Source organism: Gracilinanus agilis, chromosome 2 (assembly GCF_016433145.1).
Source record: "Gracilinanus agilis isolate LMUSP501 chromosome 2, AgileGrace, whole genome shotgun sequence".
Classification (NCBI taxonomy): domain Eukaryota; kingdom Metazoa; phylum Chordata; class Mammalia; order Didelphimorphia; family Didelphidae; genus Gracilinanus; species Gracilinanus agilis.
The window spans coordinates 632,473,679-632,487,110 of record NC_058131.1 but is presented as its reverse complement, the minus strand read 5'-3'; the positions used below and the strand labels follow the sequence as shown (position 1 = coordinate 632,487,110).

The following is a 13,432-nucleotide window of genomic DNA, read 5'->3' as shown; positions in this document are numbered from 1 at the left end:
AGAAGGTCTAGGATCTCACCCTGACTCTACCATCAACTGATACCATGTGATTTTAGGGGAGCTCTAGTTTCCTGGGACTCACTTCTCTAGCAGTACCAAATTTACAGAATCAAAGAACTTTAGAACTAGAAAAAATCTTGGAGCTCATCTAGTCTAACCCTCTCATTTTGCAAATGAGAAAACTGAGGATTTTAAGTGACTTAAATAGACTCAAGGTCTCAAAGATGAGTCAGAGGTGGCATTCGGGTCCAGGTCCTCCATCTCCAGAGGCAGCATTCTTCCCATTGTACAACAAGCATGATTCATATGCAAAGTATTAATATATTTGTAAAATCAAAGAACATGATTCTATGATTTGATTTCCTATTGGATTCTCAAATGTCCCACATATAATATGTGTGAGCACACATAAACACATGCATACACCCTCCCATATGCTCTAGAACTGAGACTTACCTTTCCAACCACTTCCACTGGAGAAATCTGTCAAAATACATGCTCTCCAGGTATTCTTGAAATGGTTCTCCACTTAGGTAGTCCAGGACAGATCTATCTCAGATGAAAAAAGACACACATTTTATCATCCAGAGCTTACAGTAGGTTGGAGTCAATTTAAGTATTTTAATTTGCAGGAAGCTGATCTAGTGACATGTTTGGGGGAAGCAAATAAACAGGGACAGTGATTTACAGGTATGAGGGGACTTTATGATGATCTAGTCCACTTCTTCCATTTTGCAGATGAAAAAACTGAGGCTGAATGAGGTGAATGTCTTGTCCAAATTTATACAGACAGCTAGTGGCAAAGTCTGGATTCAAACTCAAGTCAATTGATTCTAAATCTACTGTATACTCCTGAAATCTTATGGAACAGACCTGACCAGAGGTTAATAACAGCACATGGAAATGTACTCATGGCTGACACTGAGATTTGTCTGTACATGTGTCAACACTGAGAAGAGTTTAGAGCAATGATTCCCAATGTGGGCGCTACCGCCCCCTGGTGGGTGCTGCAGTGATCCAGGGAGGCGGTGATGGCCACAGGTGCATTTATCTTTCCTATTAATTGCTATTAAAATTAAAAAAAAATTTCCAGGGGGCTAAGTAATATTTTTTCTGGAAAGGGGGCGGTAGGCCAAAAAATTTTGGGAACCACTGGTTTAGAGGATCACAACCACTGGGGACAGGGAGAATTCTCAAGAAAATGCAGCACTGCTTGGGGAGCAAATTGTTGCAGATAGAAAAAAAAATACTATTTCTGCAGATAGAAGAAATACAACTCTTAGTATTTCTCTACTGGGATTAAGGCCTTCTTTTGAATTGTGTATTTAATAAATGTGTATTTAAAGATAATGCTTGGTGCTAGGACTGGTGGTGGATTGAAGCAAGATCCTCACAAAGCACACAGAATCAACACCTTAAAGACCTTGAGGATACTCTGAAGCCCCACCTCAAATATGAACCAGTGGTAGTCAGATAGCTAAGACAGGCAGAACAAGATGGTACTCTTTGAACAAAGATAGGGGGTTGACTGTTTGAGAGGCAAAACAGCAGCTGGTGGACTTTGCTCAAAGCACTTGAAACTGTTGGTTTAGGAACAATTTTCAGATGTGCATGGCAGAGTGGAAATGGCCATACCAATGCACAGGCTTTTTTTTTCCATTTTTTTACATACAGAGGGCAAGAGGCATCTTTGAGGCAAGAGGGATGAGAATATATAAATATATAAGAAAACAACCAACATATTAAGCACCTACTGGGTATTGGGCACTAGAATGATACTAAATTTGGATTCTAAATGGTGCTTGTCATCCAGGACTTTACAGTTTAAGAAGTGAATCAAAGGAAATAATGTATGTGAAGTCTCTCCTGTTTGCTTCCAGATGTCTGGACTTTATCCACATGCCTTAGCAGCCTTCTCATTCTCGAACATCTATTTATCCCTGCAGTTCCCTTCTCTCATCAGCAAGTTCCTTCTGGAACATCCATGTTAAGGAAGGGCTCAGTCTGGTCATCCTTCATGCTCTGTCTCTCAGCTCTTCTTCTCACTCATCAGATTTCATCCCCACCAGGAGTGCCCTTGGCAACCTCCCCCATACCTAGACTTTTTAGCTCTCTTTTATGTGCTGTTTCCCCCCATTAGATTGCGTGCTCCTTGAGGGCAGGGTTTATTTTTCTTTTTATTTATGTTTGTATCACTAGCACTTAGCACAATGCCTATCAGATAGTTAACACTTAATAAAAGCTTGTTTTTGACATTGAAAGCTTTTAAGTGCCTTATAAAAGTCAGCAATCTCCTAGCTTTAAGACCCCAGCAAGTCACTCAACCCCAGTTACCTAGACTTTACCACTCTTCTGTCTTTGAACTGATACTCAGTATCAATTCTAAGGCAGAAGGTAAGAATTTTTTTAAAAGTCAGCAGTCATTATTTTTAGGGGAAAGCATTAAAAAAGTAGCTCTGACATATAATATTGTAAGAACATTAGCAAATTACAAAATAAAGTACTTTGTGAGCCATGAAGTAAAAGATTATTACCAATAGGGGCATCAGGGAAGACTTCATAGAGGAGGTGGTATTTCAGCAAGACTTTAAAGGATGGAAGACTTAATGAATGAAAAGGGGGAGAGAAGACATTCCAGGCATAAGGAAAGAGAAGTAAACATACTGAAGTTTTAGAGGTTCAAGGAATAAAGAATGAGAAGTTTAGTTTGGATAATAATAGTTGAGGTTGGATTCTGGAAGGCAATTTGGAATTATGCCCAAAGGGCTTTAAATGACTGCCTGCCCTTTGACCCAGCCATACCACTGCTAGGTTTGTACCCTAAAGAAATAATAAGGAAAAATACATGTACAAAAATATTTATAGCCACACTCTTTGTAGTGGCAAAAAATTGGAAAATGAGGGGATGTCCATCAATTGGGGAATGGGTGAACAAATTGTGGTTTCTGATGGTGATGGAATACTATTGTGCTCAAAGGAATAATGAACTGGAGGAATTCCATGTGAACTGGAAAGACCTCCAATTGATGCAGAGTGAAAGGAGCAGAACCAGGAGAACATTGTACACAGATACTGATACACTGTGGTAAAATCAAATGTAATGGACTTCTGTACTAGCAGCAATGCAATGATCCAGGACAATTCTGAGGGACTTATAAGAAAGAATGCTATCTACTCCCAGAGAAAGAACTGTGGGAGTAGAAACCCAGAAGAAAAACATTTCTTTGATCACGTGGTTTGATGGGGATATGATTAGGGATGTAGACTCTAAATGATTACTCTATTACAAATATTAATAATATGGAAATAGGTCTTAATCAATGATGCATGTAAAACCCAGTTGAATTGCTCATTGATTACAGGAGGGGGGAGGAGGATGGGAGGGAAAGAATACGAACCATGTAACCAAGGAAAAATATTCTAAATTAATTAAATAAATAAATTGATTTAAAATTTAAAAAATTAATGGTTGGGGTTGGGAGGGTGACAAGAGAAGGCAAAAATAGTCCAAGTGGAAGAATATAATTGAATGTCTATGATAGAGAGGGTACAGCAGATAGACATGTTTTATACAAAAAATGAGGCTAGCTATGCAAAAGCTAAGAGGGGAAGATGTGTGGCAATTCACTAACAACTGTACACATGTACAAATCAGATAGCCATGGAGGTTTCTGGGAAATTCAAGAGATGGAGGAGCTAGGAGAATGAATTCTATGCTAACCTTGGCTTCCTTGGCCTGTAGGAGATTGGTCCAAGTCATGTATTTATACTGCTTGCTTCTGCCACCCAACTAGGCAAGGACAGAGTCTGCCATGTTCTTAAAGGTAGAGAATTTATATTGGGGAAATAATGGCCTGGTGAATTCTGAATTAGATGATTAGATCCATATCTCAGATGGACAGTGGTATGACCGTTTCTCTATGAACAAGTGCTGATGAAAACTATATAATGGGCTTAGCCTAGGGGGAGAAAATGGTTATTAATTGGAATGTCTCTCTAGGCAATATATACTGGGAAGTCTGTTTCAGCGGTCCTTTTTAAAGAGAATCAACTTTAAATGAGGTCAACCCAAAGGGGTCATCCAGAAAAAGAAAGGTGCAGAGTGGATGGCATTTGTCAAATAGTATACCCATATGATACATAGTTTGACTATTACTTCTTTGTGTTAGTGGTGAAGTCACTTTATTACTTGGGGGGGGGGCTCAGTTTCTTTATCTGTAAGACTGAGATGGTTGGATTAGATAGATGATCTTTAAGGTCACTTCTAGCTCTCAACATATAATACTATTATGTGTATATGTGTGTGTACATTCTTCTGCTTGAATTTCATCATGAATATTTGGTGTTTATTCATCCATATTCAGAAGCAAGAGTCACACACTTAAGGGCATAGTTATAACATTACAAATAGTGTATAAATGCTTGGTTACATATTCAGTTTTCATCCCAAATAGTGAATTAGCTTGTTTCAGGCCAGGTGTTATAAATCAAATCTCTCTCTCTCTCTCTCTCTCTCTCTCTCTCTCTCTCTCCCCCTCCCAAACTTCCCAAAAGCATGATTGTTTCAAACAGACTAGAGACCTCTGTTTATTTGAGCACATTTTGTCCTGCCCTGGATGACGTAATGGAGATTAGGGAAATGGGCCCTGATGTCATTCTCCACTCTGGCTTCCACCCCACTCTTCTCTTTGCATCCAGTTATTCTTCACCCTGGTGAGGCTGCAGCTTACCCAAGACTTCTGCCAATACTCTCCTTCTCCCTCCTACCTTTAGTTTATAAGCTAGCTTTTTGCCACCGGCCCATTTGTACCTAGGGCCCCAGATATCCAGAGCTCTCATAGCTGACTTTGGCTGAGGTAAAGGGAGGGTAAAATGTACGTGTACAGGAATTATATGTACATATGTGTGTATGAATATATGTGTGTGTATGTGGAGAGAGAGAGAGGCAGGGAGACAGGGAGAGAGTGTGAGAGAGAGGGAGAGAGGGAGAAAGGGAGAGGGGAGAGAGGGAGAGAGAGAGAGAGAGAGAGCAGAGACAGAGGCAGAAAGAGGGAAGGGGAAAAAGAGAGAGACAGAGACAGAGAAGGAGACAGAGAGGGTGGCAGAAAGGGAGAAAGAGAGACAGACAGATGGAGACAGAGAGGAAGAGGGAGAAGGAAAAGGAAACAGAGAGGGAAAGGGAGAGGGAGAGAAAGGGAGAAAGAGTGAGAGAGAGACAGAGACAGAGAGTCAGAGAGAGAGGGAGATAGGGAGGGGGAGAGACAGAGACAGAGAGTGAGAGTTTAGATTCATACACTATGACAGAGTTTGCAGATGTTTTTCCAATGGTGTATTTCAGAACCACCACCAAAAACAAGTTCACATCACCCTCATTACAATAAGTCGCACATAGCATCTGTGTAGACTACAGCCCTTTCCTGCCTGAGGAACTGATACACTTCATTTCATTGAACCATTTCCCAGTACACTAATTCACCTCTTTAAAATCCAAACAAAACTTTGATCCTTGACGCCCCCAGCTCTTCTACATTTCCAGGCCATGAAATCCCTAATCACTCCCTTTCTCCAGTTCTTGGCCCTTCACACACCTCGTCTAGATTCACATAAGTGTGTTGGCCAACCAACCCCATTGACTGGGCAATGCCCTAAAGTCATCGTGCTGGGAGACGCTGCGGTTTTTTGGATTTTTTTCCTGCTCTCCTACAATAACCACGTCCCTAACCAACCTCTAAGTCCTCCCTACTTAGAAAAGGTCAGCTCTAGAAGTGTCACTGTCTGGAGGACCTATCGTATTGCTGTTGCTCGGCCAGTTCGTCGTGTCTGACTCTTCAGTGACCCTGTGGACCATAGCATGTTAATACTGTCCATGAGGTTTTCTTGGCAAAAATACTGGAGTGGTTTGCCATTTCTTTCTCCAGTGGATTGAGGCAAACAGAGGTTTAAGTGATTTGCCCAGGGTCACAGAGCTAGTAAGTGTCTGAGGTTGGATTTGAATTCAGGTCTTCCTGAGTTCAGTGTTCTAGACCCAATGCTCTATCCACTGAGCTACCTGGCTGCCTCTCCCTTTTAGGTTAGAGCCTCCTTACACTGTGCTCAGAGGCAGAGAGAGGGGAATGGCAAAGTACTAGTGATCAGAGAATGGCAGCGGGGGGCCTTTGTCAGGCTGTAGCCCCACCAGGGTGGAGAGTAGCTGGACGCACAGACGTCTAGGGTAGGAGCCAGAAAGGAGAATGACATCAAGGCTGTCTCTTCAAACCCCATTACATCATGTGAGAGAACAAAATGTGCTCAGACTGCGGGTCTGAGCCCATCCAGGACAATCCTGCCTTTTGGGGCTTTGAGGGAATGTGTGTTTATGTATGCTCATGAGTGAGTGCTCGAGTATGTGCGGGCACACACACACACACACACACACACACACACACACACACACACAGTTTAGAACACCTGGCTTCAAGCAAACTAGTTCAGTGTTTGGAATGCAAAACGCGTCTTTGGCTCCATCTGGGGAGCAGCCTGGTAGAGTTGCCCTCTCTAAGGCAACACGCTTCTTAGCAGACAAAGAAATGAAATAATGCAAAGAAAGAGCTCCTTCTCTCGATGTAGGAAAGACTGATGGCTTTTGAAGTACTGAGGAGGAGGCTGGGGGAAGGAGGAGGGAAAGAGAAACTCCATCCCATTGAAGGTTTTCTGGAAAAACCAGGCAGAGCAAACTTTGCACATTCCTCTGTCGAAATGGACTGTAGAGCCACTTAATTTTTATACGCTTTGAAACAGAGATGTTTTCTTTGGACTTGCCACCTTCATATCTCTTTTCATATAGTGTGAAGTCTACGGCTGGTCTGCTTGGCTGGCACAAGCAAATGGTGAATACCTGAGACACCAAATGCCAAAGGGTGCCCCACTCTAGAACGGAATAGAAATGCTTCTTCTCATTCATGCCCGTGGAAGCGTCCTCACTTGACATGGCATATCTGAGGCAGCCTGAACTTCATCTCATCTCCAGACACGGAATCCCTCTCCCCAGCTCTCTGCTCACGCTACCCTCTTGCTACGTGCATGGCATTTTACCAGGCTTAAGGTCTCCAAGTTGCTGGCGATCTTTGGTTTCCCTAGCTACTTAAAAAAGAGGTGAATGATGGAGTTGAGAGGAGGGAGCAAAGTTGGGGTGGGGGGAAGGGGCCAACAGGGAGTACTTACTTTGCACAGTGTGAAAAGAGTTCTTTGCAGGGTCTCAGTTCAAGTTTCTCCTCTGTTTGGTGGATCAGGTCTTGGCTGACTTCAGTGACATACGCTGGGGACTGTTTTTAAAGAGAAAATGAAGGAGAGAGGTTGGTGGAGGGAAGCAATGGGAGGAGTAGGTTTCCTGGAGACAAGAATTTCACATAGAGGTCCAAAGACCATCAGCAAGTCTTGGGGTCTGATCTGTACAAAAAGGGCATGATTATTGGGATTCCTACCTCATAGTGCCTACCTTTCACTGTCTCCTTCCCTCCTTCTTTCCACATTCTAAATTGGATCTACTTCTAGGCCTCAGTTGGCCTGCAAAAGTTTTTGGAGGGCATCATGGGAAGATCTCTCAGCTAGAAGTCATCTCTTCTATCCAGAAGCCTTCTCTTTATTTAAGGCTCAGGTCAGGTGCTGCCTCATCTATGAAACCTTCCCTGATTCTGCCCGTTAATAATTTACCTAGAGAATTTTACCTGATTTCTCCTTTTCTCTCTTGTATTTGTATTTGTATCTCCTCAAGAGAACATAAACTCCTTTAAGGCAGGGAACTACTTTGTCTCTCTAGCTCCTACCATACTACCTTGCATACAGTAGGAGCCTAATAAATATTGAAATTATTTAGTACATTGAGGCAATAGGGAACTTTGGCTCTTGAGGCAGAAGATCTTAGTTTAAATTGGGTAGATTAGTTAACTTCCTTGGGCTCAGTTTCTTAAGTCGTAAAATAAAGGGGGTGGACTAGATGATCTCTCAGGTCCCTTCTAGTTTTAGATTTGTGATCCTATGTGTGAATTAACTATAGTCTCAGTTTCTTCATCTATAAAGCTGAGACAATGATCTGTATCCAACTTCTCCTACAAGATTTTTGGGAGACCAAAGGAGGTAATATAACCATGCTTTGAAAGGGGGCACATTTTTGGTATAAATATAAGGAATTATGCTTTAACATTATTTTGGGCTGAGTCATCTGATGTGAGTTTTAAAAAGAATAGTCCAGGTGCTTCCCAAAAGAGGAAACGAATATGATTTCAGCTTTTAGATGCCACCGGTAACGTCCAGGTTAAATTGGAAAAAGCCTTATGTTGGTGCTAGAGAGGACTGGATTCTTGTCATGACTCCACTGCTTTTTAACTGTGTGACCTTAAGTAAATCCCCTACTTTACCCTTGAAATAGTTCTTGGGTGCTGCCAATGGTTGATGGAGCCAGGCTGGGGGAGAAGCGGGAGCCCCAATTATTTACTCTCATCCAGATGTTTGAAGAAGCTGACTCATGGGCAATGACATAATCAGCTCTTTTAATATATTAAGAGTGATAATTGGGGTGGGAGGGTGAAACACAGACAAATTTCTATCCCCAAAGAATGCTGATTTCATCTGAACAATTTCCTTTCAGTTCCAGGCTATTGAAATGTGAATATTGCACTGATTATAATGCTGAAGCCCACTTGGGGGTGTCATTGGGGAATTTTGATTTTTGTGTTTGCAGGAATATCCAGTTGTGTAAACTATGCATTTTCTCTGTAAATGAAATAAGGGCTCATCTTCCATTTCCTGTAGTCCTAACTGAAAACCCTTTGCTTTCCTACCACCCTACCTCCCTAGAGACTTTCCATGGTGAGGAGCTTCAACAGAAGCAATGTGTCACACCTTCCCTTTCTTTCCCTACCTCTGAAGATTAGGAGACTAAAATCTACAGGGGTCAAGTTATTTGCCCGAGGTCACACAATGAGTTTGTGGCTGAGACAATAATAGATTCCAAATCTCTTTCCACTTATTCACACTCTGAAGTAAGAAGTTCTGAGGGCGGTAGAAAAAGGCCATCAGAGGCCTAAGTCATCTGGAGTCTTTCCAGAATTTAAGGACTGGGGAAGAGTTTAGTAGATGGTCCTGAGGGAAATCCAGGAAAAGAGAAAAGAGTGTAGGTGGAGTGATCCCAGTGCCATTCATTAACTAATTTCTTTTCTGACTGTAGAGTCCCGAACCCCTCATATTCTCCATTCAGTCAGGAAATGGTTCTGGTGACCTAAGTTGCTGATCTCTAGACCCTATCCTGCCTGGGACCTGAAACTGAGCTCAGACCTTTTGAAACCATCACTCTCCCTCAGGCCTGAAACTGCGGAGGCAGAAAAAGCATCTCCCATGCTGCTGGTTGGGTCCTTGGACAGAAGGCTGAAGAATGGAAACTGTATATAGGAAAGGGATTGGTGTCTCAAGTCACCTTTTGAACTAGCTGAAAATAAAGCTCTTATAGATGAGTCACTGGGATGTCACCACCATCCCTTGCTCACTGCTCAGCAAAGAGCTCAGCAAGCTTCATTCTTTCTTCCTAGAATTTTTCACCAGTCATTTTCTTGCAATCCATTATTTAGATGAGGAATTCTCATCCTCAGCTCTGTGAACTTATTTGTGTTTTAAATATTTTGATAATTGTATTCCAGAATAATTGTTTTCCTTTGTAATCGCATGTATTTCATTTTATGCATTTAAAAGCATTATTCTGAGGCTACATCCATAAGTTTCACCAGACTGCCCAAAGGGTCCCTTTAAGACAAAAACCCCCCTGTTCAGACAAACTGGGTTACTTGTGGTCTTCCTAGTGTCATCTCATCCTCCCTCACCTTCAAGCATTTGCATATGGCATCTACCATGCCTAGATTAGACTCTTCCTCTTCAATCCCTGCCTTTGACATCTTTCACTGTCTTCAAGACCCAACTCAGGTTTAGCTTTTGCAAAGTAACTTCCTTGAACTGCACAGCTCAAAAGTGATCCCTATTTCCTTGAATATTTCTTGGTAACACTGGACTCTTCTGATGGGTAACTTTCCCACTCTTCTTGGATACTCTCTCCTTTCCTGGTTCTCTATCTACTCCTCAGCCTCCTTTGCTTGATCATCATCCATTACTTCATCTACTTTCAGCTCATTCTTGGATCCCTCTCTGGTCTGTTCCACTTACACACTGACTGCCTGGTCCCTGAGGGATAACTCCACCCTGAGGTCTATTCAGTGGTGAGTTGCTACCTGGAATCTCCACATCATGAGTAGCTCCAGCCATATTGTTTTCAGTCTTGCTGGGATTTATACTGCCTGTACCCTGTGGCCTAGTCCCCACTTAAGTACCCTTCTTCCTTCCTCTGACCTCAACTTTCCAGTTTGTTCTGTCTTCTCTATTACAATGTAAACTTCTAAGAAACAGAGATTGTTTTTATTTTTTTATTTTTGTATCCTCAGAAATTAGCATAGTGCTTGGCACATAGTAAGTGCTTAACAAATGCCCTGTCATCTATTTATTTATCTCTGACATATCCCCTAATTCTGGGTGTAACTTGAGGGTCTGTCCTGAGTCTTTTTCTCACTTCTTTTATTAGGTCCTACATATATATATATATATATATATAATCTCCTTGAAAATATAGGATTTCCCAAAAATCTTAGTGCAACATTAATATTATTATAACATATAATCTTATATTAATATGATAATATTTCACATATTAGATGGCATATGATAATTAAAGCTTTGATAATTACGATCCCAAAAAATCATTAAAAAGGGGAAAGGATCTATTTGTACAAAAATATTTATAGCAGCTCTTTTTGTGATAGCAAAGAATTGGAAATTGAGGGGATATCTAGCTATTGGAGAATGGCTGAACAAATTGTGGTATATGTTGGTGATGGAATACTATTGTGCTATAAGAAATGATAAGCAAACTGATTTCAGAAAAAGCTGGAAAGATCTTCGGGAATGGATGCAGAGTGAAATAAGCAGAACCAGGAGAATTTCATACATAGTTACGGCAATATTGTGGAATGATCGACTATGATAGACTTGGCTACTGTCAGCAATACAATGATCCAGGACAATTCTGAGGGGCTTATGACTAAGAATTCTCTCTGCCTCCAGAGAAAGAACTGTTGAAGTAAATTTGCAGATCAAAGAATGCAATTTTTCACTTTAGTTTATTTATGTTTTTATTTGTGGATTTGGGTTTTATACAAGTATTCTCTTACAACAATGACCCATAAATTGGGTCATTAGGACTTGTCTTCCTTGTTTTCTAGGGGATTACCCTAGAGTCCCACCTAATCAGATAGGTGGTATAGCAGGTAGTGCCCTAGGCCTGGACTCAGGAAGATCTGAATACAAATCCAGTCTCAAATACCTACTTGCTATGTGAACTTTTGACAAGTAATTTAACTTCTCTATGTCTTGGTTTCTCCACTGGTAAAATGGAAATAATAGTGCCAACTTTTCAGGGTTGTTGGGAGGCTCACATGAGATAATAATTGTAATTAGCAACACCATGCCTGAAATACAATAAGCTCTATATGAACGTTAGCTATTATTATTATCACTACCCAGCATTGTTGTGAGAATAAAATGAGATAATATTTGTAAAGAGCTTTTGCAAAGCTTAATGCACTCTATAAATGCTAGCTTCTTGGAAAACCCACCTCTGATTGATGGTAAAGAATGTTACCTACCTCTTGACAGAGAGGAAATGGACTCGACACAAAATGAGATATACATTTTTGGAAGTAGCCAATACAAGTATTTGTTTTGACTATGTATATTTGATAAAGATTTTTTTGAGGAATGAAAAAGAGAAAAAATTAATGTTTGATAATTGGGAAAAAATTGAAAATTAAAAAAAACATCTCTAGCCTTCAATAAGCCCCACTACACTACAGTACTACAGATCTATGCTAGATCCTACTTCAAGCAAATGAAAGCTATGTATTACTTCAGGAAAGGCACTTTGGTGATGAGTTGAGTTCATCTCCCTTACTGAAATGGAGATAGAAAATTTGTTCATGCAAAGTAAATGTCTATTTCTACAGTAACTGATATTTTATTGTTAATCATTTCCCTTTAAGCTACTATCTTAAGCCTGAGTCCTTGGGTGGAAAGCACTCCAGCATCTCTCTTTCCTTTTGATGTCATACCAAGTTCTGCCTTAAGAGTTCTTGCTCCTTCTAGATCAACATTACCATTCTAGTCTAGCTTATCTTTTTTTAAATTAAAAAGAATTTTAATATTTGCAAAATCTTATTTAATTAATTAATTTATAATATTTTCTCATGGTTACATGATTCATCTTCTTTCCCTCCCCTCCTTCCACTACCCCTCCCATAGCCAATGAGCAATTCCACAGGGTTTTACATGTGTCATTGAGCAAAACCTATTTCCATATTATTAATATTTGCATTAGGGTGATTGCTTAGAGTCTATATCTCCAATCATATTCCCATCAACCCATGTGATCAAGCAGTTGTTTTTCTTCTGTGTTTCTATTCCCACAGTTCTTTCTCTAGATGTGGATAGTATTCTTTCTCATAAGTCCCTCAGAATTGTCCTGAATCATTGCATTGCTGCTAGTATAGAAGTCCATAACATTTGACTGTGCTGCAGTGTATCCATCTCTGTGTACAATGTTCTCCAGGTTCTGCTCCTTTCACTCTGCATCAATTCCTGGAGGTCCCAATTCACATGGAATTCCTCCAGTTCATTATTCCTTTCAGCACAACAGTATTCCATCACCAACAGATACCACAATTTGTTTAGCTATTCCCTAATCGAAGGGCATCCCCTCATTTTCTAATTTTTTGCCACCACAAAGAGCACAGCTATAAATATTTTTGTACAATTGACTAGCTTATGTAAAGGGCATCTATCTTAATTCTCATCAGTGTGCAGAAGAATGAGAAGTAATATGCTATGAACCCTGCATTAGGAGTCAGAAGAACTGGGTCCAAATCCCAGTGCTGTTTCTTTCTAGCAGTCTGACTTGGGCAAGTCATCTCATCACTTCAAGCCTCAGTCTCCTGTAACCAAGAGACAGATATTGTTGCCATAGTTTCTAGAAGGCAAGATGGTAGCCTCAGTACTTAACAAAGTGCCTGGCACATAGTAGGCACTTAATAAACTTTTATTAATAGACTAAACATATGGGAGCAAGTTCAGGTAAGAGAAGGCTGGCTGTTGTTGGACCATATTAAAGCTATTTTAGGATAAAATGCAAGGGTAGAGAGAATATCTGGGTGCTCTGTAACTTGAAGTGTCTATAATCTTTGCAAGCTTAAGGAAAAAAATTTTACCTGCTTTACCTTAATTGCTATGAAAGCCTTTTGAAAGCTGACTTCTGTTTCTGGGTGAGTGGGTGGGGTGAGGGGAGGGAAGAGCAGGGAGCATCTCAAAT

The 13,432-nt window shown here is 40.7% G+C and overlaps 1 protein-coding gene across 1 annotated transcript in view; it reads right to left on the bottom strand.

The window, feature by feature from the left end:
* GRK5 (G protein-coupled receptor kinase 5) overlaps nucleotides 1-13,432 on the bottom strand; it is a 336,045-nt gene that overhangs the window by 58,166 nt on the left and 264,447 nt on the right. Inside the window, exons 5-6 of the mRNA XM_044665627.1 lie at nucleotides 7,201-7,301; nucleotides 457-549 (exon numbers count right to left, since the gene is read on the bottom strand). Coding sequence (XP_044521562.1) covers nucleotides 457-549; nucleotides 7,201-7,301 — 194 coding nt within the window. The remainder of the gene's footprint in view (nucleotides 1-456; nucleotides 550-7,200; nucleotides 7,302-13,432) is intronic.